The 23,408-nt window shown below is 31.0% G+C and overlaps 1 protein-coding gene across 3 annotated transcripts; it reads right to left on the reverse strand.

Annotated features, from left to right (window-relative positions):
- Positions 1 to 780: 780 nt before the first annotated feature.
- LOC126835403 (LIM homeobox transcription factor 1-beta) lies at positions 781 to 23,191 on the reverse strand. Of its 3 annotated transcripts, none has more exons than XM_050567976.1 (6): positions 22,904 to 23,191; positions 3,713 to 3,902; positions 2,725 to 2,963; positions 2,316 to 2,660; positions 1,948 to 2,049; positions 781 to 1,137 (listed from the first exon to the last, which is right to left on the reverse strand). In XM_050567976.1, the coding sequence occupies exons 2-6, from the start codon at positions 3,832 to 3,834 to the stop codon at positions 884 to 886; spliced, it is 1,062 nt and encodes a 353-aa protein (XP_050423933.1). In that variant the 5' UTR covers positions 3,835 to 3,902; positions 22,904 to 23,191; the 3' UTR covers positions 781 to 883. The 3 variants fall into 3 exon arrangements, with proteins under 3 accessions (XP_050423933.1, XP_050423930.1, XP_050423932.1); XM_050567973.1 differs by lacking the exon at positions 22,904 to 23,191 and adding an exon at positions 10,110 to 10,323; XM_050567975.1 differs by lacking the exons at positions 1,948 to 2,049; positions 22,904 to 23,191 and adding an exon at positions 10,110 to 10,323.
- Between the last annotated feature and the right edge of the window lie 217 nt (positions 23,192 to 23,408).

A 23,408-nucleotide genomic window follows, 5' to 3' on the forward strand; every position in this document is an offset into this window, starting at 1 on the left:
ATAAATTCTGGATTCAAGCAATTGTAGGTAAAATATTTTATTGTGATTACACGATATTTTTAAAAACTTAAATTTTGTATGCCTGTTTTAAATTTTAATAGAGCAATTTGTTTTTCATTGACAAACGTCAATATAATTTGTATACGGTAGAGACAACCGATACAGAAGGAGTTTTTTCTTTTCGTACACACGATAAATACTAAAGCGACATAATTAATGTAGTAAGATTGTTTTCTCAAATACCTGCTTTAATAAATAACTTTTGACCGAGAAATGCGCAAGCTAAACATAATTATAATAATTGTACTCAATACATGCGTTCACGCGTTCGCGTTTCGAGTTCAACCGGTTTGCATAAATACACAATTGATATTAATATTGATTTTATACATTTAAATTACAATTTGTACAAACGTTTGTCGGATAACTATGACGTGTAACTACTAATCCGTGATTCCTGAGGGCCAATGATGTGACGAAACCAAAAATATAGGGAGACAAATTTCAATATTACCTACCAAATAACCACGCCCAACATGTCCCCAAAATTCCTAATGTAAAAGCTTCCAAAAACGTCAGAAGCAATTGCCTATAAAATTGATAGCTCGTCACGCCACCGACATTGAGTGTACAGAGAGATAATGCAAATGTATACCCTTTGGTGACATTGTATGTAAATGTACTTTACAGTTTACTTCACGGTTTGCAACGTGGGCTCGAGCAAGGCGATTTACATATAAAATATAACAATAATATTTTAATAAACGACAGACAACAGAAAACTTTAATATACTTAGGTTTAATAATAATAGACAGGGAACGAGAAGAAAATACAATTATCGTGTTTTTTATTTTTGGATTTTCCGTTACCGGAAAACATTGACTAGTGTTCGTTGGTACCGTTAAAGTATGAATTTTGCATCAGGTACAGCTTGTCGATGGGGTTGACCTGTTGGCCCGACATGACGGACGCGCTACCCGCATGATGATGGTGCATGACATGTTGCTGCGTCCCGTGCACTGATAGATCAAGTGACATGGTGTCCGAACCCATTTCGTCCGCCGCTGTGGTGCTACCGTCCAGCGACACGTCCGAACTGCAAAAGCTGTCTACTGAATGGTCACCGATGTAAGTACCTGAAACATGGTAATATTAAACGTACTATTGTGGTGTATGTTCGTAAGGGTAGTAAACCCTTACTGTACAAATACAGTAAGTACTTAGACAAAATGCCTATGATTTATACAGAAACATCACACTAAAAACGGACTGCGCACTCCACACACCTTTCTAGGGGTTGGCTATGCTTTGTAAATATTAATTGATTACAGTTAATGAGACTCCATGGAGATTGTGAATTTATCAATATAAACCTCCACCAACTATCCTTCCAACACCGATGCCAGATTGCCTCAACATTCAAACTATATTGAGTAACTAATACTAAATTCAATCATGCAGAAAGATTTCATGTTTAGTTAAATTAAGCCTTTAAAAAATGTTTTTCAATTTTATAAAATCAGTACTTCCCGTCTTACAGATTATTAGCAATGTTTCTTTGGTATGGTTAAGTAGGCGGTACTCGATTTTATTTTTACAACCCGTTAACTCATTTTTTTCTAAATAACTAAACAACTTTGACCTGTACCACTGTATCGATGAATGTTATTTACAAATTCTTTATGACAAACAAATCAGAGACGGTCTAATTGAAAATTTCAAGTTATGAATATCTGTAACAACTATAGAAAAATAAACTGGTCACCTAACATCGAGCCTCAGTTTGGGTGTAGAAAACAAAAAACAGACAATAGAAAATAATCGTAATTCGGGACTAGAATTGATCTTTAATAAAATCCAGTTAATCTCTCTGCGCGCAGTCCATATCTCAGTTAGATGAGTCTTTTTAATATAAACCATAGACGTGTTGGGTTTTTTGGATTTACCTTCGGGCGAGTACGGGTTGTTAGGGTTAAGCGGCTGGCTGTTCTGGTAGTTTGAGTCGCTGCTGTCATGCATACTTAGCGTGCTTAAGCTCAAATAGTGATCTAGGGACACAATCGGAACATATTTTATAAATAATTTATGGCTCCTAAAGTTTTGCTGACACATTATACACGGGGAATCGTTTACGAGGCAGAGGTCATCTCTATCTTAATTATCTCATCTATCCCTTAAACTTTTGTTCGTTACTTACTTTACACTACTCTCTTTACTCTGATTTCACTACCTAGTACCTTGCATTATATTTTAGCTACATTTGTATGTGCAATTCAGCAACCGTATTTGAAATGTATATATTATGTAACGTTACCTCCAGAGCAAACGCTGGACGTGGTATTGGTGGCGTGTTCAGTCTCGTTCTTGTCTGTGCTGATCGCGTTGTTGTTGTTGGTGTTTTTGTCGTCCTGCTTGGTCTTCCTTTGGATCTTTTTGATTTTGGCCCTCTGATTTTGGAACCACACTTGGACGACTCGCACGCTCAGACCCGTGTCTTTGGCAAGCGCCTCTCGCACCTTCCTGCACGGCTTAGGACTGACCTCGAACGACGCTTTGAACTGCCGCCGTTGCACCGAAGTCAAAATGGTCCTAGGTCTTTTGGGGCCACGGCGGCCGTCCCGTGGTCTGCAGTTCTCATCTGTGGTCAGTGGGTCGTCCGCTATAATGCGATGAGAATATATTTTACGGTGTTTTTTTTTTCGTGAAATAGTCTCAACACTTACCAGTTTGCGGACTTCCCGCCGACTGTTGCATCAAAAAGATCTCCTTCTCGTAGTCCGTTCTGCAGATCAGCTGTCCTCCGCCTGCCCTGACCACGTATTGCTGTCCTTTCTGCAGCGGTTGCATGCAAGCCACACACGCGAAACAACCCACGTGGTACACATGACTGGGTCCGGCGCGCATCACTAGCTCCCTGGGGCCCAACGGGTCGCCACATCTACCGCACTTGACGCCAAACAATCTGCAACAAAAAAAAATTATAACCAGACCGGGTGGTGAGTCTATGACACCTCAAAATACCACAAGTTTGATTTAAATTTGTTGAAAAATGTTAAATCTTGTAGTAGTGAAAAGTGGCCTGACCGATCTCAAGTAGACTTCACACTGAACTCAAATTGATTTTCAGAAGTCTTATCGCATCAATACGACGATCGGACCGATTGAAGGAAAACGGGTAGTTTTGCTGCATAAAATTGTATGAACAGTAGCCGTTTTAACCGACTTGTACGAGAGTCATTTCAACAATGAATTAGACGGGTGCGAGGACGGGAGGGTAAGATAACAACACTCACACTAATGTTCATTTACTACCCACAACTCCTTAATTAAGGCCGGTACCCAATCGCCTTAATAGTGAAATGAAAACATTTTTTTAACATACGTCTTCTAAAATACAAAATGCGTTTTAAGACTTTAAAGTTATAATATAACAGTATACATCATACGGAGTACAATTTTTAGTTAAAAAAAAAAGGTTAACGCGAAAAACGGCCTACCGGGACAACAATATTATTATGTCCGGTATCCCGGAGAGCCTATATTCGACCTCCGACTGTGAACAATAGGAATGATTTTTCACTCGTTTTGGCAACAGACAACTTTTCGGAGACATCTCGTGCATACTTTCGTTGCACACCCAGAGACTACTCGACGACAATATTTAATTTTGTCGTTGTTGTTATTATTATTATTTCTTTTTTTTTTGTTTACCTGTCGTAGTCATTTTTGCAGTACAACCCGTTGTGACGGTAGTAGCACGACGTGGACAGCGGGATGCCGCATGCCGAACACGTGACACAGTGTTCATGCCAGCTACTGGAGCCTACGCGCATCAGAAATCTGTCGACAATCTTCAGGCCGCATCCTTCGCAGCACGCCGGACCATCGCAGTCGTTGTCCACTGCAACAATAATTTGACAAAATATATAAATCACTGATTAGCTGTCTGCAAGAACGCCTGAAGAAGATTTAATACGCGTCTGCAAGTTTTGATAGGTTCCCATCACACATGGCCCCACGTTGACCTTGCTTGCAAAAAATGCATGCTTTTAAATCGATTCGATGATTTTTTCAATACTATAAATAAAAAAAAAGCCAGTACAGCGGGGTCGGGGAATAGTGGGGACGGAGAGGTCACAAGTCTACAGGAATTATTATAACTGAAAGTGATAAAATCACTTTTAAATAAACGCTTCGATGCGAATCTGTGATAGTATGTTCAAACTTGTTATAGTTATGTGATATTTCAATCCGCGAAAGTTTCAACGCATTCATAGTTATAGTGGTTTAGAACATACCGTGGGACCAGCAATAATGTACTTAAAATTTAATATTTAGTCTTGTGCAGGGTGGATACGATAAGGGTTGATCGTCTGTCTATACAAATGTACTGTCATAGTTACCCATACATCGTAATAAACAATATAATGAAAATATTTTCATTACCTGTTGACTGTTGATTCACACACATAGCAACCTAGAAACTGACTACGGCCAAAGTGTAAATTTACCCTATTTTGGGGGTTTTTCCTTAATAAAAATAATGTTTATCGATAGTACTATGTTTAAAGAACAATTCATATAAATTTGGAACATTTTCGACTATTTTTAAAAAAGTTATAGAGCATCGTAATTTTAAATTGAAAAATTTGTAAATTTTTTGGGCGTTTTTCTCGATTTTGATGGGGAAGGGGTGACTTTTTTTAATTTTTGGCTGAATAAGTACCTTCCGTGTATGATTTCTGATCTATAGAGTTGCTACACGAAGAAATCGGTTCACCGGTTTACGAGATATCGAGGGTCCAGACAAAAAAAAAATTAATAAAAACGCATCATTGTAAAAATAATACCTTCTCAGCTCCGCGTCGAAGCTAAAAGTGTGTTCGAGACCCTAATATCCTATGGCGTTAGGTATTACTATCTACCTACAATGCACATAATAATTTAATCATCAATATAATATTTCGAAACAAACCTGGGGAATATGAAGAAGCTATTATCTCTAGCAAGTTATAAAGACATGAAAAGACTAGCATATAACCATAGGCGCAATTTCAATTTTTTATTTGGGGGGGCTGGAATTTTTTTTTAAATATATATATATACATATATAAGTAAATATATTTTTGTATTTCAAAATTGTATGTATAACCTAATTTGTTTGGGGGGGCTAAGCCCACCCTAGCCCCCCCGTATTTGCGCCTATGCAGATAACAGAGAAGATTAGTTGAAGCGACAAGGCGAAGCTTTATAGTTCGATTTCGACTTCGACACTTAAAACAATTCAAATTAAGGCGTCTGCAAGAGCGCCTGAAGAAGATTTAATAAGCGTAGAAAGTTTTGATAGGTTCCCATCACACATGGCCCCACGTTGACCTTGCTTGCAAAAAAAGCATGCTTTAAATCGATTCAATATTTTTTTCAATACTATAAATCAAAAAAATAAATATGTTTATAAAGAATGAGAACTCAAAACACTCTTCTCTTTCCCCTATGGTATTACGGTATCCAAATCTAGGGCTGTGCCGCTCCATCCAACATACAAAAATCCAGCCATTTCAATCCATTTGCCTACACACACTAACAAATTCCCCTTGGTATATTTAAAAAAACCCCCTTCATTCTGATCTCCAAATTAATTATGTAAACAAGATCGCCAAAACTGCCTACCAAAAACTTCATATTAAATTCAACTCACCCTAACCCTAACATAAACTACTTCTCTTCTAATCATACCCCAGATAATCGGCCAAGTAGATTAAAAAGGAAATGGTGCAGAGACCTCCTATAAATAAAAAAGAATAAATAAATAAACTATAACACTCAAAAATCAAAGTATCACTGGCGATGGTATCACTAGGCTCGCTAGTAACATTTCCCTACAGGTATGATAAATATTTAAAAAATAAGGAATGTTGAATTTTTACATCTTTGAACTTAACAGACAGCATATTTTATCACCAGAACTGTGAGATAATTGCTTTGGAAAAAAATCAACCAAAACATCAGTCATCAAAACAACAAGTAAGAAAACTTTCTTCAACAAGTTCAGAAAACTTTGGTGATCCATTAAATAAATATTGTTTTAAAATACTAATTTAAATGTGTACATTTTTTATTTTATTTTAAGAAATCGATTCTAAATTTGTGTATTAGTTTTAGCTTCGATGCGATATATCTGATAGTACATTGTACTTAGTATTGATGTGTTTTTATTTTTATATTTTTGTGTCTGTACCCACGATATCTTTTAAGCCACTGAACCGATTTCTTCGAGTAGCAGCTCGTAAGGTCAGAAATTGTACCTAATAAAGGTACTTTATTAGACCAACAATTTATAGTTCATCCCTTCCCCTTCAAAATCGAGAAAAACCCGCGAACAATTAAAACTTTGTTCAACTTAAAATTACGGCGCTCCATTTATTTTTTCAAAATAGTCCAATTAGTTCCAAATATGTATAGAATATTTATACTACCGACAAACGCTGACAACCTAAACAATTATCGTACATCCTTTCTCTTAGAAGGTGTGGACTTTCTTTCTTTCGCTTTTTCATGCAAAGTTTTACGGGCTTAGGTATGAAAATTAGACCAAAGGTAGATCTAAAATGGGGTTATAATATATACAATTTTCTCAAAAATCTTTTATCAAACATTTTTTTTTTATTAAGAAAAAACCAAAAAACTAGAGGAAAATTACACTTTGACCGTAGTAAGTTTTTAGGTTGCTATGTGTGGTTTATACATACCACCCATAGATTCGCATCGAAGTGTTTATCTAAAAGGGACTTTATCACTTTCAGTTATAATAATTCCTGTAGACCTGTGACCTCTCCATATGCCCCGACTCCTTCTGCATTAGCTTTTTTTCAATATTTTAAAATAACATGTGTATTTTTGATAGATACTTTATATGAATGAATACTTTTAAATTTAAGGCATTAAAGGGCAGATTTGAAAATAATGGAGTTGAGGCAAACAATAGTAGGTATTTTACTATCATACTAGTCGGAGCTAGACAGTAAGATAAAAAAGTTATAAGATGGAGTGGTAGCGTGAATAGGGGGAAGGGATAGAAGGAATGAATAAATAATACATTGACATATTATCTGATAAAAAATAAAACTCAAACGGAATACCTATATGAAGATGGTTTGAGAATGTCATGTTAGATAACGAAACAGTAAATATGGTAGAACGATGAACGACGTTATTGTGGGAATCGATTTTTAATATTTTAATTAAAATTGTGTTTAAATTCTATTTCAATTTCTCGAATACTTAGCATTTCTTCATTGTCTATTTTAAGTTAATGACACAGTTATTCATAATCTAATTTTACAATAACCTTAAAGAAAGGCCGATGAGCACAAATATGTTAACAGAATTATAATCCGATCATTCTAAGTAAGCATAATTTTGTTAGGCTTGTAGATCTAAATAGGTCCTTGTAGGAACAAAATGGCTTTTATTCGTATAAAAATTATTTAAGTTAAAAATGATACCCTGGCGCTTATACAAATTAATCTAAAAAACAATTTACATGGTCGAAATTTATTAAAACCACGTTTTTCTTAAATATTGCTTATGTACATCCCCTTGGGAATTTCTGTAAGTTATCAAAAAACCAAGGTAATAAAATATATGTTCAACTTATTTATTTAACATATCTGTTTTCATTTTTTCACAGTAAAAAATAGTTTATCAATGTATTTATGTTATGTTAAATTGTATACATTTTAAGCGATAAACTGGCAATATTTAATGTTTTTCTGAAGAAATTAGCGTTATTTATTTGTTTGCTAAACATTTTAGTTACTAATTCAATTTTATTTTAATAGAATATCGCCAAATACTTTTGGAAAGTTGACGATCGGAAACAATAAATATTTAAAAGTTTGTCTGAAACTTAGCCACATGACAACATACAATTTATTCGGGCAGCTATTTACAACAAAACAATGCGCTGGAATTAGGATTAAGCGATTGAAAATATCTTATTTACCAAATATAAGAGGTATGCTTTGAACTCATTTTTTTTTAGAAAAATAAAATATCTAATAAAACAAGTTATAAACATATTAACAACTTAGTTTTTATTATTCTTAAGGAGAACGGAAAGCATCAATTAGCGAATTTATTTTCTCAATTGTCTACCGAACCGATTTCAACTGTTTGTTATATAGTTTAACATCTACTCTATAGGGGCTAAAAGGCCGAATTTGTACTGTTGTTTTCCAAAAAAATTTTATAAGCATTTATATTTTTACTTTTTTCTAATAAATCTAACTATTGCTAAGTAAAAAATCGGCCTCTTCGCCCCAATAGAAAAAATAGTAAACTTCGCATAAAAAAAATTTTTTAATCCGACAAATAAATACGCCAGAAAATTATTTGTACGAGGAATTTTTTTTATCAAACTTTCGCCATAACTCAGAAAAAATAACTTTAAAAGTATTACAACTAGAAAAACATAATACTTTTTCACCTTAAAATAGTTAATCGGCATATTAAAAATGGCTACTAGATTAATTTTTGTCAAATATTGCCTATCATCTGTCCCTTAATAAATAGCGCTTTCCGTTTCCCTTAACATACTAATTTTATCTTATTGCATTTGCCTTTAGAGTCTAGACTCTTGTCTAGATGTCATTTGTCATATTATAAACATATAGCTTAAATTGCAAATTATTAAGTTTACAAACGTATATAATTAATAAAAATGTACGTTCCATAAACATATTGCTATAAAATTAATATCACACCAATGACAATAGTTCTTGTTAATATTATCCAAACATTTTGATCATACACTTATTTCTTATTTTTTACATAGTTGCTAGATTATTAAAAATATGATTTAAGTACAGTATAGGTTATGTCAATTACTATTGAATCGTCAATAATTATACATAACACATATTTTAATTGTTATTAAAAAATAACAGGTTAAATATTTTACTTTAAACACTTATGGAGTACAGTTTAAAACGAACATTATTTACTTTATTATTCTTAGTAGAGATTAAATTAAACATTTGTTAAATGCTTGATGATAATTTATATATGTATTACGTTATTAGGTATACTTTTTTGATATGTTCTTTGAATTATGATTTTCTCTACTATTTCATACAAAATATAGTGGAAGAAATATATTTCTATCGAAAGATGATAAGCCCGGGACTGGGTTTCTTGCGCTTCTCTCCCTGAATCGAGAACTATAAATCTTTATTGTTTTTATGAAACCATCATGGTTTAACCATGTACTGGTCAAGATTATTAGATAATTATTGTAATCTTTTATGTTAACTTTTTGTAATATATTTTTTTTAAATTTAATTATTAGGGAGCAACGTTAATTATTATTAGTATTGTAGTAATAACAATAATAATTATTTTAAAAACATTTTTTTTTTAACTAAATAAAATGTGTTTATTATTAAGTAAAACTTCTCTTTATTGTATTTATTTCCCAAACAAATTAATAATAAAATAGAAATGTATATATTTAGTAATTACTAATTAGTTTAATAGGTATGAAAAAAAATAAATGTGTACCTACCAACTAGATAACTGTGCTAGTTCGACTCGATCTCGTCGGAAGTCTGGTTCGTACTTATGATATGTATTAAATCAGTTTCATTCAAAATGATGGTAAAAATTATTCTGATTGTGTTGGGTCTCGTACGATAGATTTTGGTTGGGAATCATATTGACTAATAATAAAGACTAGAATAATAGTGCGAAATAGTAATCCTCGCGTCAGTAAAATTAGATAAATTGTATACTAAGTGTGGTAGCAGCTCTATTACCATTAGGTGTACATTTACCATGTTTCCGTTAGCTACTATTTTTGTTTTAAATGGGCGGGGTAGTACTTAATCATGTTTACTTTGGTTATTACGCGCGTGCACAGTTTTTGTAGGGCTCTTATATATAACTTTGCATACATGAACATTGCAAATTGCAGTCTAATCATCTAGAACTGATAATTGACACGCCGCGACCCTTTGAATTCGTGCTTGTCCACCCTGGTTTTGTTTCTTATATGTTTAAGGCATAATTGGTATACTCGGTAACAGTGTATTGGTAACTAATTACTTACGATTGGATAGTCTGGGAAACCCGTCCATGTCTCTGACGACTTGCCGATGCAGTATGTCGAGCATCATTAGAATGATGTGGTTACAAGTTCGAGATTTGCGACGTTATCATAAATATATATACATATAAATAGTAGTTGGGCCCACAATGCACGGACGGTATTAGCGAGGGGATCACACAAGCAACGACGTCGGACGTGCGATCGAACACCACGGTTGACGGTACACTACTCGGCGGTGCTCGGCCGCCTTGAGACGGCGGGCGTCTATGGCGCTTGCGGACGCCGGGGCGCCCGCCCTCCTGCGTCCGCGTTGGTCGTAGGCACGACCCATCGATCGGCAGCGCGTCCAACCACATTGCCGAATGGCCGATTCGCGTGCCGCGCGCTCCTCTCGCCGAAGTGTCAGTTGCTCGGCACGACGCCGCGACAGTAGAGCGGCATAGAGCCGCGCGTGTATGTGGCGTGTGCGCGCTGTGTACACTTCTCTTAAATTATCCTCTTCTTCCTTCACTTGCAATATGTACATATGCGTATATACCGCATGCTATGTATATTATTCTTTTCTTGACGTTTAGGTACCCCAAGAGCGGGATCACGATGTACGACGAGACACCTAGGTACACTAAATTGTAGGCGCCGGTGCCCGGCCGTTTACACCCATGTTAAAAATAATAAAATATCATGTGCTTCTCCTCGGTCTGTCGCGCCAACATGTGTACTCACCAGGCGTGCACAGACAGATAAACGACCATTTACTCAGATCGTTTTATATTATACATTGACGTGTAGGTACGATATTTCACTGTAGATTGGTATTATGGTACCTATATGGTGGTTTCATCATGGGTAATAACTAATACTACCTACTCATTCTGTTTAGATTCTACCTTCTAAACTTTAGAAGGTACAAATGTACAGCTATCCTGGAAGACAAAACTTCTTCGAGTATAACAAAATCATCGTCATAACTTTAATTTTAAAAGGTCTTCTGGACTTCAGAGGCGTTACTCAATTAAAATAAAATTTAAATGAAATCCATTAGAAAACGACCCCTTTAAGTAGAAAACGCTGGAAAACATTGACTCAAATGCACCCGAATTTTTACAATTATCATTGGTAGTGGACCACTTTTTCTTTATCCATTAGATCAGTTACTATAACGACTTTAACCATGAGAGATGGTCTATTATAATTTACTTGTGGGTTTTAGGATCCGACGTAGGTACGTAAATTATTTGTAGGTTAGTCTCAATACATATTTTGTTTAATAAGCTTAAATCTAAAAGATTCTCTATTAGTTATTTAAAAATACAATTTTTTTTTTCGTCTCTTTTTATTTTTGCTGCAACATAAATACTACTTTAATTAAATGTTTTGCAATTATGATATTCGTTTAATCTACAACAATTTATTGTAAAGCAGAAAAAAAGTCAGTGCAGTGGGAGATAGTGAGGACGGGGAGGTTTACAGGAATTATTATAACTGAAAGTGTTAAAATCACTTTAAATAAACGCTTCGACGCGAATCTGTGGATAGTATGTTCAAATCAGTACAGTCCAAACCAAGCACAGTAAGAAAGTGTTTATTTATTTATTTATGAACGGCCAAGGAGCCCAATAGTAGAATACAATTTATAGTAATAAATATGAACAATATAACATAATAATTAAAGTAAGCAAATACCAAACAATGCAACGGATCAAATAAACAAATGGTAATTATATGGAAAATAAAGAAAAAAAAAAAAAAAAAGTAAACATAAGGTAAAAAGTAGTAATAACAGATTGCAGTACTATTAATAAAATATTTTAAGAGAAGCCTAGGTGCTCGTTACAAATGCGCATCATACGGTGTATTATACATAAGTAAGTTAGGGAGGTCCAGTGTTCACAGATAAAAATACAAATATCAATAAAAGCATAGGTATGTACAATGCTCTTTCATTAGGTACAAATAACAATGATTTGAGTGCAACACCGGCGATTGGGACGTGAGGCGTCTCGGTGGGTCGCCCGAAGCTGTCGATAGACAAATTATTAATTCAGCCTGTAAACGAAAAGCAGTATATATATATATATATATATATATATATATATATATATATATTTAGTTTCAGGGGTTCTTAAAAAATATTAGGTAATACATTTTTATTTATTTTGGCGGAAATCGGAACATACCACAATATATTTTAAGCCACTGATCCGTTTTTTTTTCATGTAGCACTTCTATAGATCAGACTCATCAGAGATGAATACCTGATAGGTACTTGAGCCAAAAAATGAAAACTTCATCCCTTCTTCTTTCTAAAACGTGATAAAACACCCAACAAATTAAATTTACATGTTTTTTTACTTTAAATTACGGAGCACTATAACTTTTTAAAAATAGATGAATTAATTCCAAATTTGTGTAGTATATTCTTCAGATAAAGTAATATCGATGTACTTAAAAAAAAACCAAAAATATCAAAAACTCTTTCTGTTATAAGGAACAGAAACTTTTTCTTTATTTATTTTTTTCAAGTAAGCTTTTAGGACTTAAAGCCTGTCTTATTGTCAATAAGACAAAATAGATCTAGTGTGGGGCACTAACATATCAAATTTTCTCAATAATCTATAGTAAAACTTTTATTTTGGGTTATAATTTATAGTCAAATTTCTGTAGACCCGTGACCTCCTCCTCCCCACAATGATCTGTTCTCACTATGTACCAATCCCACTGTACTGGTTTTATTTTGGTTTGTCAACGGTTATTGATAGCGTACTATATCTTAACTAAAGAATACTTCCTATAAATTCGAAACTGTTATACTATTTTGAAGGCTCCGGCAATCTCCACTTTTTATCAAATAGTAAAATCGGACTATTTGATAAAAAGTGGAGAATTACCTACAAATATATAACAAAACGCATTTTCCCCCGCATGATAAATGGGACAATGGTTTTTCTTTGACCGTCCAGGGTCTTAAACAATTTCAAAATGTGGAGCCGGTTCTTGCACTGGACCCTTCAATCGGTAATGTGTCGAAATTTTAAGTTGACAAATAAGTAGTTCTTAGGATGTTTTTCTCGATTTTAAAAACTCAGGTTCGGTTTGGCTCAATAAAGAACCTTTCAGGTACCAATTTTAATCTATGGGCTTGCTATATTAAGAAATCGATTCAGCGGTTAGGAGTTATCGTAGGTCCAGAAAAACTGTTTTGCATTGGAGCTAAAATCAGTGTAGACTGTAACATTGGATACAAAAATGAATTAAAGTGTAATTACAATATTTGTCAATTAACGATTTGGCGTGAAATACATGACATGTCATTTTTACATAAAATTAAAACTGGTGTTATAATTTAAATATTTTTGTAGATCAAATTTAACGAGATGACGACATTTTAGAGCGCTAAATGGAAACCATTTATTGACAGAAATAGTACGACCCAAAATGATATGCTAAAACCTTTATTATACCAGGACTATACTTGGATTTATACTAGGATTTTTTTCATTGATACACTTTATACCTACATAATATTAATTCTTTGACCCGTACTCTCATTATTATTATTATTTAAAACATGCGCAAATTGGACATATTTAAATTTATATTATAGCGTTTAGTAATAGAATTTTGAAAATCGAAGTTCAATGCACGATGTAGGACATCTTCCTCTTTCCAACAAAAAAAAAAATTTTTAAAATTGGACTATTCTACGAGGAGTGAGAGTTTTTTCGTATGCACGTGTTTAGCCTATTGAAGCGGGTCGCGCGCAGGTGGATTCCTTAACAATATAATGAAAATATTTGCATTGACTGTTGATTCACTCATACACAGCAACCTGGATATTTACTTCGATTTTAGATCTTAGGTCTAATTTTCAGACCTAAATCCCTAAAACTGTTTGAAAAAGTGAAATAAAGAAAATAATGTATATCTCTTCTGAAGAAAAGGGTTTATGATATTTTTTTGGTTTGTAAATGTTTATCGGTAAGACTACCGATATTTAAAAATTATTCTATACAAAATTGGTACTAATTAGACTATTTTTAAGAAAGTTAAAGAGCATCATAATTTTAAGTTGAAAATATGTAAATGTTTTGGGTATTTTTCTCGATTTTGAAGGGGAAAAGGTGATATTTTTTTAGTTTTTGGCCCAATAATGTAACTTTCAGGTTAAATTTCTGACCTACAGAGTTGCTGCACGAAGAAATCGGTTCAGCGGTTTAAAAAATAACGTTGGTCCTCATAAAACTAAAAATAAATCAATGTAAAATTAACACCTTCTTAGCTCCGAATTGAAGCTAAAATGTAAAAACATATTATTTACACGGGTGGCTTTTAAAAGTTAAATGGTAATATACTTATACAAATCTAAACATCTATTATTTGTTTGTTAAAGCATAAATGGTGTACTAAAAACAATGACTGATCGATAACCAATTTTTAAATAATACTAATGAAGTTATTTGCATTAAAAGTTGTAGTTGTGGAATGAATAGCGGATGAGTTGTGCTCGTGAATAAAAATAACATTACAGTCCACCTCACGCGCGGAATGCTACATCGTTTTAGGGAAATTTTCTAGATACCAACTATTACAGGCCAACGTAGTAAACCGATAAGAAATCTGAAAACAGATTTTACTTTTACTTCAGATACGCTTTGCACTTTTTCAATTTTGAATGGCGTGCGGTGTAGTGTTTTTACAGTATCCCAAAGTATAACTCGGGAGTCCAAGTTCTTTGGAATTTTGTACAAGTCTTTTAGAATTCCGGTTCCCTACTAAATGGAATTTTGTAAAGGGTGTAGCCTGTAGGTATCTGAAAGTAATATTACTCTTAGTTTTTTCATACTATGTTAGACGGATTTAAAAATTGCCAACTAGTTTTCTATTTTCCATTTAAAAATTAAAAATTGTTTAATATACAATATTTAAATAATTACCTAATGTAAAACTTACTTATACTACGTAATTTCTTGCATAATTCTCACACAAAATAATGTCCCACGCGACTATCGTGGGTTGAAGCAGGATTATACAATTAAAATTTTAAAAACCCATACGACCTTATACTTTGCATGAGAGTTTTGCAACAAATTTTATAAATTAGGCTACTTAATTTTGTTATTATTTGATAATTTGATAAAGAGTTATAATAGGAACCCTTACATTCTAAAAATATAGAAAAATAAAACGATTTTCCAATATTTAGATCTCTACAAACAATTGTAATTACACCGCAGGATATAGTGTCAAGGTTTTTGTATAATATTTACATTTAAGTTTTTAGTTTTTAGCCATTTTCCAGATACTTACAATCAATTTTTATTATTAAATATAAAATTACATAAAACAGAAAAATGGCGTACTTTAAAAAACATTTACAGTTTATTATAAAATATCTATATTTAATCTATTTGCCGATCATTTGTTTAAACTAAATGTCTGTATTAATAAATGAAATCTACCAGATAACCTAAACGTGTACAAAATCAAATTTAATATCGTTATATTTCCATTATAATTATTATATTAAAATAATCTTCACTTTGAAACTAGTAGTACTAACCATAGACTACTTAGTAATTTAACACCTTAGCTCATAATTTTAAAGAACCCTATTTTTAAAGTAGTCTAATTTTCTCAAGAAAAAAATGAATGACCTTAACCGTACTTATGTAACCATAAATTATAATTGACGGATTCATTGCACCAACCAGATAGGTAAGTACACTTTTTAAAATTGTTCAGGACGATCAAAAGAAAATGATTTCTCCCATTTACTAAAAATTGGCAGGAAAATGCTTTTTGCATCCTCTTTGTAAGTAATTCTTCAATACTACTGTTTGTTACATCAGGCAGTTTTAAGAGTTTAAGTGGAAGACTAGTTGGTCTCCTACTTAAACTATTTATAAATATAATGCATATATTAAGTGTGGTAATAACGTGTAAATCTTTAGATTTTCAAGTTGTACAATAGTCAATTTGTTGTTTAATAAAACAACAAAATGAAAACTGTAAAAAAAGGTGTGCCTACTAAAAATAATTTATTGGCTTTTGGATTTCAGGTTATTGGGGCATACACGAGGTCCCGCCTATATTAAGCTATTAATTATTAAAATGGACGTTGGAATCAATACTTAGATAAGTCATTTATGTAAATATCATACGACTATTACAATTAATCAATATTTACAAAAAACTATTTTCTTATGGTAATAGTATTTAATTTTAAAACGCTAATTGCCTATAGCAACGCCTTAATATTGTTTTTGCTATGATAGTATAGATATGTCTAAACCATGCTAGATAGGTACATTTAATATTTTGCATTCGACCTTGGATTACAATTACATGTTAACTTGTATGAGAACTCATAATACTAGTACTCCTTTTTTTTGGAGGTCAGAGGCATATTTGTATTCCGTTAACTAATATTTTGCATAACTTGTTCGAATCTTTAATAGATAGATAACAAATTGCAAGATCATCAGTTATTCTTAAATTCTGGTAGAATTATTAACTATGTGAAAATATACATCTTAACAAAATATGAAACAATTTAAATATATATATTTAAATATCATTTAGATCTAAAATATGTATAATATTATTATTATTACCTTGTGTAACTGAATATATTAGTAACAAATGTCTAACATCTAACATAGGCAGCGGAATATTTCTAATTTGAATTGCTAATTTGTTAAAAATAACAACTATTACTGGTAGTAAAACACATAGTTACTCTAGTTTAATTAATTTTATAAGTATTACAATTTTTAAAACAATTTTTTTACAAAAAATAACAAATTTATTATTAAAAAATAAAATTTTACTCAAAACTGTCAATATGGGAAGTTGTTTTTTAAATTTTGCATAATTTATATTTGAAAACACAGTACTATTATGAAATAACGAATTTCGGTATTCTCACTTTGCCGCATTACATTTCCCAGCCATTGTATTTTCTGGCTTTTTACGAAATTATCAACTATTGCTATTCTCATTTGTAATTGTAATTTTATAAAAAAAACTTTTTTCGCTACTGGCAACGACCTATCATCAAAAATCGAGGCACATATATATTTTTTCATATTTATTCTAAAAACTCCTTAAACTTCTTTGTAAGTAATACGTAGAAATAGTAGCAAAGCCCTCATAATTACCATTTACCACGTAATTTTAAATATAAACAAAATCAATTACGACGAAGTCAAACTTTGAGTCATTTGTGGAATTTATTATTATAAAATAAAAACCCTAGTTTTCCCGGTAGTCTGCTGTTAGCTCTGAATGGCATCATAATTGCTGAAATACGTATTCGCGTTAAAGTGAAATATTTTTGTCGAAAGGGTTTTTATATTTTAATAATACAATTATTTATTCCCCGAAAAAACATGCAACATATTTTAAGTAGGAATTTAACTAAACAACGTTTTTTTTATATTTTTATAAATACAGAATTCAATTAAAATAAATACTTTATAGTAAAAAATTATTTTCATATTAAGTAGTACTACATATAAAGCAAAATGTATCACAAATGTAATTAACAAATAGTTTAGTAGAATTAATTGGTCTTGCACAAATAGTATGTATAATATATTATATTAGATTTCATACAATTGTATGTTATATTTAGATCTATGGTTATATTATTTATAACAAAATAGCATAGCAAAATTAAAAAAACTATTATTTTATTTCACGTTCTAATACTAAATTTGTTCTACACACAATATTAGGTACTCCATTAAAAATTAAAAAAAAGTGTCTACGTATAAAATATGTTTGGCCGCATAAGACAAATATTTGTCAATAGTGTCTATACACATTTGTTAATATCTTTTATACATTTCTAATACCTATATATTTTCATAGTTTTTAGTTGTATTGCAATGGTATTTTAAAAGTATAGGTATATAACATACACATATATAATATATATCCATAACATAGTTATATTTAATTAAATATATTTTTACTAAATAATATCGATAGACGTATGTGTATAAATTATAATTATGTATAATTGGCTGATATATTTATATTCAATATTTTCAATATAAGAGTAAAAAGATATGAAAATAAAAAAAAAGATACAAAAAGCATTAAATTACTTAGTTGTTATAAAAAACTACAAAGTTGTCATTAAAATTGTATTATTACTTTTATCTATTTAAAAACATAAAATATTTGTATTCTAGGTATAGTTAAATTTATTATTTAGTAAAAAAAAATGTCAAAAATGTTATTTTTTTAAGAGATATTTCAATTTGTGCATTCTCTTGGGTCACCTTGTATGTTCTTATTTTGACTGTTAAACCCATTCGGTTGCTAAGCAGTTGGATTACATTTTTGTATGCTCCACTGAACGGCATAATTTATGTATAACTCCTTAAAATGCTATACGCTTGTAGAATGTATAGATGGGGCATTCACCTGCACGAGGGGATATATAGAAAACATGGCTACATCAGTTTTCGAACGCGCTCATACAGAAAAAAAATTAATGTAATTACTAAATATTACGTAGGTAAATTGGTATACAAATATATAAGATATTTTAAACAACCTTTGTTGGTCGTAAAGTTAGTGCTAAGTGAATCGCACTAATATCAGCTATATAGTCAAATTTAAGTACTTAAATACAAATTTAAGTACTTTCTAACAGCATATTTTTCACAACTAATGCTTCCTTTTTTAGAATTACAGAGGCGAGAAAGAGGCTAGTTTCACTGTTAATTTAGGACGGACTAAGTCCTTCTACCATATCAAATATGTTTTCCCACGACATCAATTAAAATAAATAGTACCAAATTGGCACGTACGCAAAAAATAGGTGCATTAAAACTATATTAATCCTTCCCTCCTTGCCAAACAGCTTAAGCCAAAGAAAAAAATTAATTGTAGGGATAGGTACTTATCATGCCAAAGCTCTAAGCTTGTGCCTGTGCCAATTAATGTTTAAAATACAATTGTTTTACAAGAATATAATACTTAACCAAAAGTAAGTTGCTATTGTTCTGATCCTAATATTTTAAGCCAATGTGTTTTATAATGGTACAACTGAACATAATTTAAACAAAATAAAATTGTACTATTTTTTAAATATGTATCTTTATTTTCCCAACGGTCACAGCGTGTGAACGAAGTTTATAAGGTATGTACTATTATAGTATATAAAATGCCATGCAGCCAGAATTTGCTTAATTAGTTTTTTATTACGACGAATTTTAAACGAAAATCACGTAATTGCACAATGCTACTGTCACGCAACAACAATCAAATTAGAACTTAAAAATTTATCTTCGTTTTTAACCATACCCTGTATATATTGGAAAAAAATCTAAAACTTAGGGAGTTCTTAAATTATTTTTGTCGTTTTCTACTATATACAAGTAAAACGCACTTGACATAACAGTATGGTTGCACTTTCTAAGACATATGTTTGATATTTTTAACACGCCGTTTTTATTTTATGTTCTGGCTTAACAATATGAGCTATACAATATAATATATTATATATAGAATTTAGAAAGAGTAAAATAAAGGTAAAACATAATCGTAGATTATCTACTTCGCAGTATGGTAAAAAAAAAATAACCAAGAACGGGTTAATGTTTTTGTTTAATACAAATAACGGTTTGTTTATAATGCCAATTTAAAATTGGCATTACTGAACTATATTCGGACCATCTTAAAACACATACAAGAAAATGTTTAATTTTAAATTAACATTGACGCAACAATCGAGTGTATTTAAAAGCGTTGAGTCAATTGAACATGTTCAGCATCCTACACGCCTTATAGTTGTATTTTAAAAATACAATTTAACCAAGACACTGAAGTGACTGAACGTACTATAAGTTTAGTTATTGAATGATAACTAAACGGATATTACAAATACTCAAAAAATACAATATCGATACATTTTAAAAACAACAATATGTAAATGATTATTTATGAAATTGCATGTTTAAAGTTAACAAAACGTTTGCGATTCCCAAGTTTTCTGATAGTATAAAATAGCATAGTATTCATAAATCATATACATACTCATAGATAGATCACCCATAATTTTTTAATATACAATTTTAGTAGTAGGCACTAATTTAATAGCTCATAATTATTTCACTGAAAATCTTACTCAACTTATTCACATTCGCTATAATACAATTTAAGTAGATAACTATATTTTAGAAAATCTTAGCCCCTATTTACACTACGGTAGATGTTAATAAATAGAGTTGTTTAAAAACGTAAAAATGTATATATTATATATATATATATATATATATATATATATATATATATATATATATATATAAATATAAAAAGCTAATAATAATATGTATTGGGCGATCATTTGGGTTTTAGGCTAGCCAATAAATCAATAATATAAGCAGTTTCAATTACATACAGCTGAATACATTAAAATCTAGAACAAATTTGGCTTTACAAACTAAAATAGTAAAAATATTTTTTACGTTCTGGAGATTAAAATATGTTCCATTAAGTTATTGTTAATCTAAATATAAATTATAATACATCTATCCTCCTATTTCTTCTACTTGACAGTTGTATGTAAACTTTTTTTTTTGGGAGTAGTCTAAAATAATGAATAAAGCCATGACGTCTTATTTTTTAAAAATAATAACATAATGAAAAAATTCCCGGGGGGGGTCCCCGTCCAGTCACGTGCCCCCCCCCCCAATATGAGCATGTCCGCTTGAAAATCTGCTTCAGCAATTTCAAAAATATTTATTCAACCGAAATAAATTTTTTTTTTAAGATAACACATTATTAACTACCCTAATACCCACAGTTTACAATCTGTATAATACCTTGACGGAAACAACATAGATATTGATATGACAGATGTGATTAATTTGTGACAAGTTGTCAAGAAATGACAATGTAAAATACACTAGAAAATTACGCTGAACCAATTTTGGCGGTACCTCTGTATTTGTAATAAGACGGGCTAAAATCTATGTCAATACAATTTTATTATTTATATTGTCATCACCTAACGAGACTAGGGTTAAGTGTAAAGTTTTTTTATTTAATAATTTTATTATTATTACAATGTAAAAATTGTAATATAAGTAAGTATTTTATTAAATAAATAGAATAGAATAGAAAATTAGAATTATATAATATACTTAATATAATATTTTATAATATATTATACGTTATAGAGATCGTAACATAAAATGAATAGGTAATTATTTAATAAAAGATTATAAATTAAATTTTAATAAACAGTGAATACATCAATAGATTACAAAATTATAAAAAAAACATTTATGCCGTAACAAAACCAAAAACAATTGTTTTTGTTGATTATAATTGATATATTGTACTTAAGTAATAAAATTGTATCCAATTTAACTAAATTGTTTTTTTCTCCCTTTTCTTTAATAAATTCTTTGTGTGATTAAATTTAAATAATTTACAACTACATATAATTGATATTTAAATTAAAAAAAAAAATAAATAAGAATAGACAAAAATAGATTTATTTAGGTCGTAACGCAAAATAAATAAATTGGAGTTCCGATTTCCGATTCAACCAAAAAAAAAAAACTTTTGTAACATTAATTAAGTTATGCCTAACACACTCAGAACAACAAAAAAATATGAAGAGCGCCATAAGGCCTATCAGCTATGAGTATACTAAATGGTCAAACAATACTTATGATTGTTGTATACATTTCGCTCAACCAACATGTACAATCAGTAATAGATTTTCTCCACTTTGTACTACTGTCATACACAGAAGGAGAGAGTCTTATTAAATTTCTGAAATATACTTTTAACCACCAGATAAACTCAGATAGACAAGTGAGTACTACACAATCAGGCAAAGTCATAGATGCAGTATTCCAGCGGAAATTAGACAACTTACAGTCTCGTGCTTATGTATCTTATTATAGTTAACATAAACCGATAATATTAAAGTATTAATCGTTTCTCAATAAAGTTCTCGGATATGATAAGTTCAGCTCTATTTTTAAATGTTATTTTATGTAGGACCCGAAATAAGATGTTTACACATATATATTGTGAGTACTTTTTTTATCTTGATGATTTCTTCTTAATACAGGGTAATATTTTTACTTCTTTTCCCAATACTAAAACTGAAATCGATGCGACATGTTTAAGTTAAGTAAGATCAAACACAGACTTCCTAACCCAATTATTATTAGTAGTGAATAAACAATAATTATTATCTTCGTTGTACAATAATAATTTTTGTGACTACTCATATTATATAATAATAATTTTAGAAAATTTAATTTCTATACATACCATATTGTACAACTATTACGAGCTTTAACTATAAAACATAATATACATATATACACACACTCGTATATATAGAATAACTTTGGGGGGGGGGGGTGTGGAGTATAAGGAATAAATTGTTATCATTTGTTTTTTTTTTAGAGCACCCTAATATTATTAATTAGTCTAACCGTTAAAAAACATTCATTCACAGAACTCCCGAGTATTCAAAGCTAAATAAACCATTATTTATATTTTATACCTAGTAAACAATCTGGTTGTACCGCATAGTCAAAGGTACGAACTATCCTCGGTTACCACGAATTTGGGTGCACTATTGTTGTACACTTTACCAATGATATCCAAAATATATTAAATGAAATAGAATAAACATATTTTGACAGTTATACTTTGCATTTTAGTTTTTAACTCGATGGTCATCGAGTATTTAAATATATATTTTAGATTTATCTGATACTGATGTTCTAAAAATGTTATGTACTTACCACGTTTTCAGAGAAGCTATGCTTCGGTAAAGTGTAGGCATAATTTGTTTGGACTTTGGCATTAACACCGGTGCCGTTGTGTATTTTAATATTGTATCATTGCCATCGATTTTGTAAACATTTTGATGAGTTTTCCTGATTAAGAGAGAATTGTATGTACAACGCGCGAAAAACAAACTGATAATAATCATGTAAATTTAAATATGACCGTGCCCGTAAAACTACGCACGGTTGTTGTTGTAAAAGTAAAATACAACCGCGTTGGTCAACAAACCTAAATGCAGGGATATCTAAAGTACCGCAAATGAACCAAACGAGTGTAAAAGTAGAAACTATTATACCTACTGTGTTATAACATTTCCGTCGGTTATTTTCCTCCATGGTCTCTCTTGGAACACAATATCCTAATAAACTACACATTTTGTTATGTTTTCACGAATAACATTGATTATATAATCTAACGTGTTATAAATTATTATAATCAAGGTGGGTGTATTACATTCAC

Source organism: Adelges cooleyi, unplaced genomic scaffold (genome assembly GCF_023614345.1).
Source record: "Adelges cooleyi isolate 19-005CV unplaced genomic scaffold, UGA_ACOO_1.1 ACOO_flye_CR_arks_rails_tigmint_CR_PRNA_23, whole genome shotgun sequence".
In the NCBI taxonomy this organism is placed as follows: domain Eukaryota; kingdom Metazoa; phylum Arthropoda; class Insecta; order Hemiptera; family Adelgidae; genus Adelges; species Adelges cooleyi.

What these genes read in the sequence shown, in the direction of transcription:
- LOC126835403 (XM_050567973.1), bottom strand. Translation starts at nt 10,176, where the DNA reads ATGATGCTCGACATACTGCATCGGCAAGTCGTCAGAGACATGGACGGG. An exon ending in TGCAAAAATGACTACGACAG is followed by an intron (nt 2,964 to 3,712) that starts GTAAACAAAAAA and finishes TTTTTGTTGCAG; the next exon opens with ATTGTTTGGCGTCAAGTGCG. An exon ending in GTCCAGCGTTTGCTCTGGAG is followed by an intron (nt 2,050 to 2,315) that starts GTAACGTTACAT and finishes TTGTGTCCCTAG; the next exon opens with ATCACTATTTGAGCTTAAGC.